We start from the raw sequence: 1,715 nt of genomic DNA on the forward strand, positions 1-1,715 counted from the left end.
AATTAGCGCGCTTTCTTTAATTTTACGTTTTTTTGTGGATTGTTCTTTTGTTAAAATTGTGGAATTATTCCATTGAATTTTATGGCAATTATCAATATTCAACTTTTAACAATATGTGTAAAGTCAACTTACTTTCAATACAATGACAATTTTTATCAACAAAACTTTGGAATGGCAATGGGGTTACCACTATCCCCATTTTTCAGTAATTTATTTATGGTTTCAGTATTTATTTATTCTTTAAACAAGAAGTTTGTAAAAAAATGAATCCGCCTCAACAATATAGAACTTATCTACAATTTTTCGTTGTCGACGCATTAGAAACGATCCAAAAAAATAGTAATAAAAGCCACCTTGTAAGCATCTCAAAGAGACGCCGAGTTTCAAAAGCAACAAATAACGTCTTTCTTAGTTCTCATTTATCTTCACTTAGTCTCAAAGTTAGCAAATGAAGGTGGAAATCGCGTCCTTTTTAGTTAGTTAACTCACCGTCTACTGATGTTTTAATCTCTCGTCGTGTAGACGTCATATTCGGGCCATTTTCATGACGTTTAATTCACGTTTGACTGCCTGAGTTCTACCACGCAGACAAAAATGACGTGATATTCACGTGATTCGGCGTCAACGTGCTGGATGACTCATTTATAGCCAAATTCAAACGTAATGAATCAACTATTTACAAAAACAACCTTTTTATTTGCAAATATTAAGTATTCCTTGCAAGGCTTCATCAGAAACCAGAAAAATAGTATGTAAAACATTTGAAATCAAGTAAATAGTCAGTCGGTGTTATGGTCTGGGAATGTTCCGAATGAAGCCTAAAAAAATTAAGTCAGCTAATCGCTCTTTTGTCTCTCCACGGCCCTCTTCTGATTGTAGCTCTCTTTGGCCTGTTTGCGTAGCTTGGAGGACATGGTCGGCCCGGTTTGTTCAACCATTTGAGCAAAATGTCCATCTTTCTGCCCCAGGAGCTCGTGGGGCGGCCCAAATTCCACCGCCTGGCCATGATCCATCACCAGAACTCGATCGCAGTCGATTATCGTGTTAATGCTGCAAAAAGAGCTCTTAACTCGCTCCAAAGCGCACATGAAATCCGTCTTACCGATGCGCTATCGTTATAACTGTGCAATCCTTGAAGGCCTGCCGGATGGTGGTTTGGATCAGGGAGTCGGTGTGTTGATCCACATTGGCGGTCGCCTCGTCCATTATCAGAATTTTGTTATTCCTTTAAACAGCAAGCGATGAAAGCGTTGTAGATTAGGGTAAGCAACTTACCTAACTATCGCTCGTGCCAGACAAATCAACTGTCTTTGGCCAGCGCTGAAATTGGCCCCACTTTCACTGATCACAGTGTCGAGCGCAACGCCGCTGTGTTTCAGCTCTACGCGCTCTATCGCCTTCCAGAGCTCATCGTCTGCGCATTTTTCGAAAGGGTCCAGATTATATCTGCCGTTTTTATATACAGAGTTATTTGGAATGGGCGCAATGTACCTGAGGCGTGTGTAGGGAGTATTGAAGTCTCATTGAGACATTTGGAAAGAACTTGATAAATCACATGGCAGCTGGGTTCAAACACCCTGTATAACAAGCCTTTTGAGCTAAAGAGTTCTCTATTATCAGACTATGAAGGCTTTCACGGCCGGTTAAATCACATTTAGAAATGTTTTCCGGGCTTTGAAGCCGTGGTCTATGGGAATTTCTTCCTGACGTTTCGT

At 40.5% G+C, this 1,715-nt stretch overlaps 1 protein-coding gene across 1 annotated transcript; it reads right to left on the minus strand.

Moving 5' to 3' along the window:
- Window positions 1–675: 675 nt before the first annotated feature.
- Window positions 676–1,617, minus strand: LOC109546086 (probable multidrug resistance-associated protein lethal(2)03659). The gene is made up of 3 exons (XM_019916924.2): window positions 1,276–1,617; window positions 1,103–1,225; window positions 676–1,050 (listed from the first exon to the last, which is right to left on the minus strand). Exons 2-3 carry the CDS (start codon window positions 1,204–1,206, stop codon window positions 837–839), a joined length of 318 nt encoding a protein of 105 aa, XP_019772483.2. The 5' UTR covers window positions 1,207–1,225; window positions 1,276–1,617; the 3' UTR covers window positions 676–836.
- Window positions 1,618–1,715: the final 98 nt, after the last annotated feature.

This window comes from Dendroctonus ponderosae, unplaced genomic scaffold (genome assembly GCF_020466585.1).
Source record: "Dendroctonus ponderosae isolate FM_Combo_2020 unplaced genomic scaffold, Dpon_F_20191213v2 Dpon_F_20191213_11, whole genome shotgun sequence".
In the NCBI taxonomy this organism is placed as follows: Eukaryota; Metazoa; Arthropoda; class Insecta; order Coleoptera; family Curculionidae; genus Dendroctonus; species Dendroctonus ponderosae.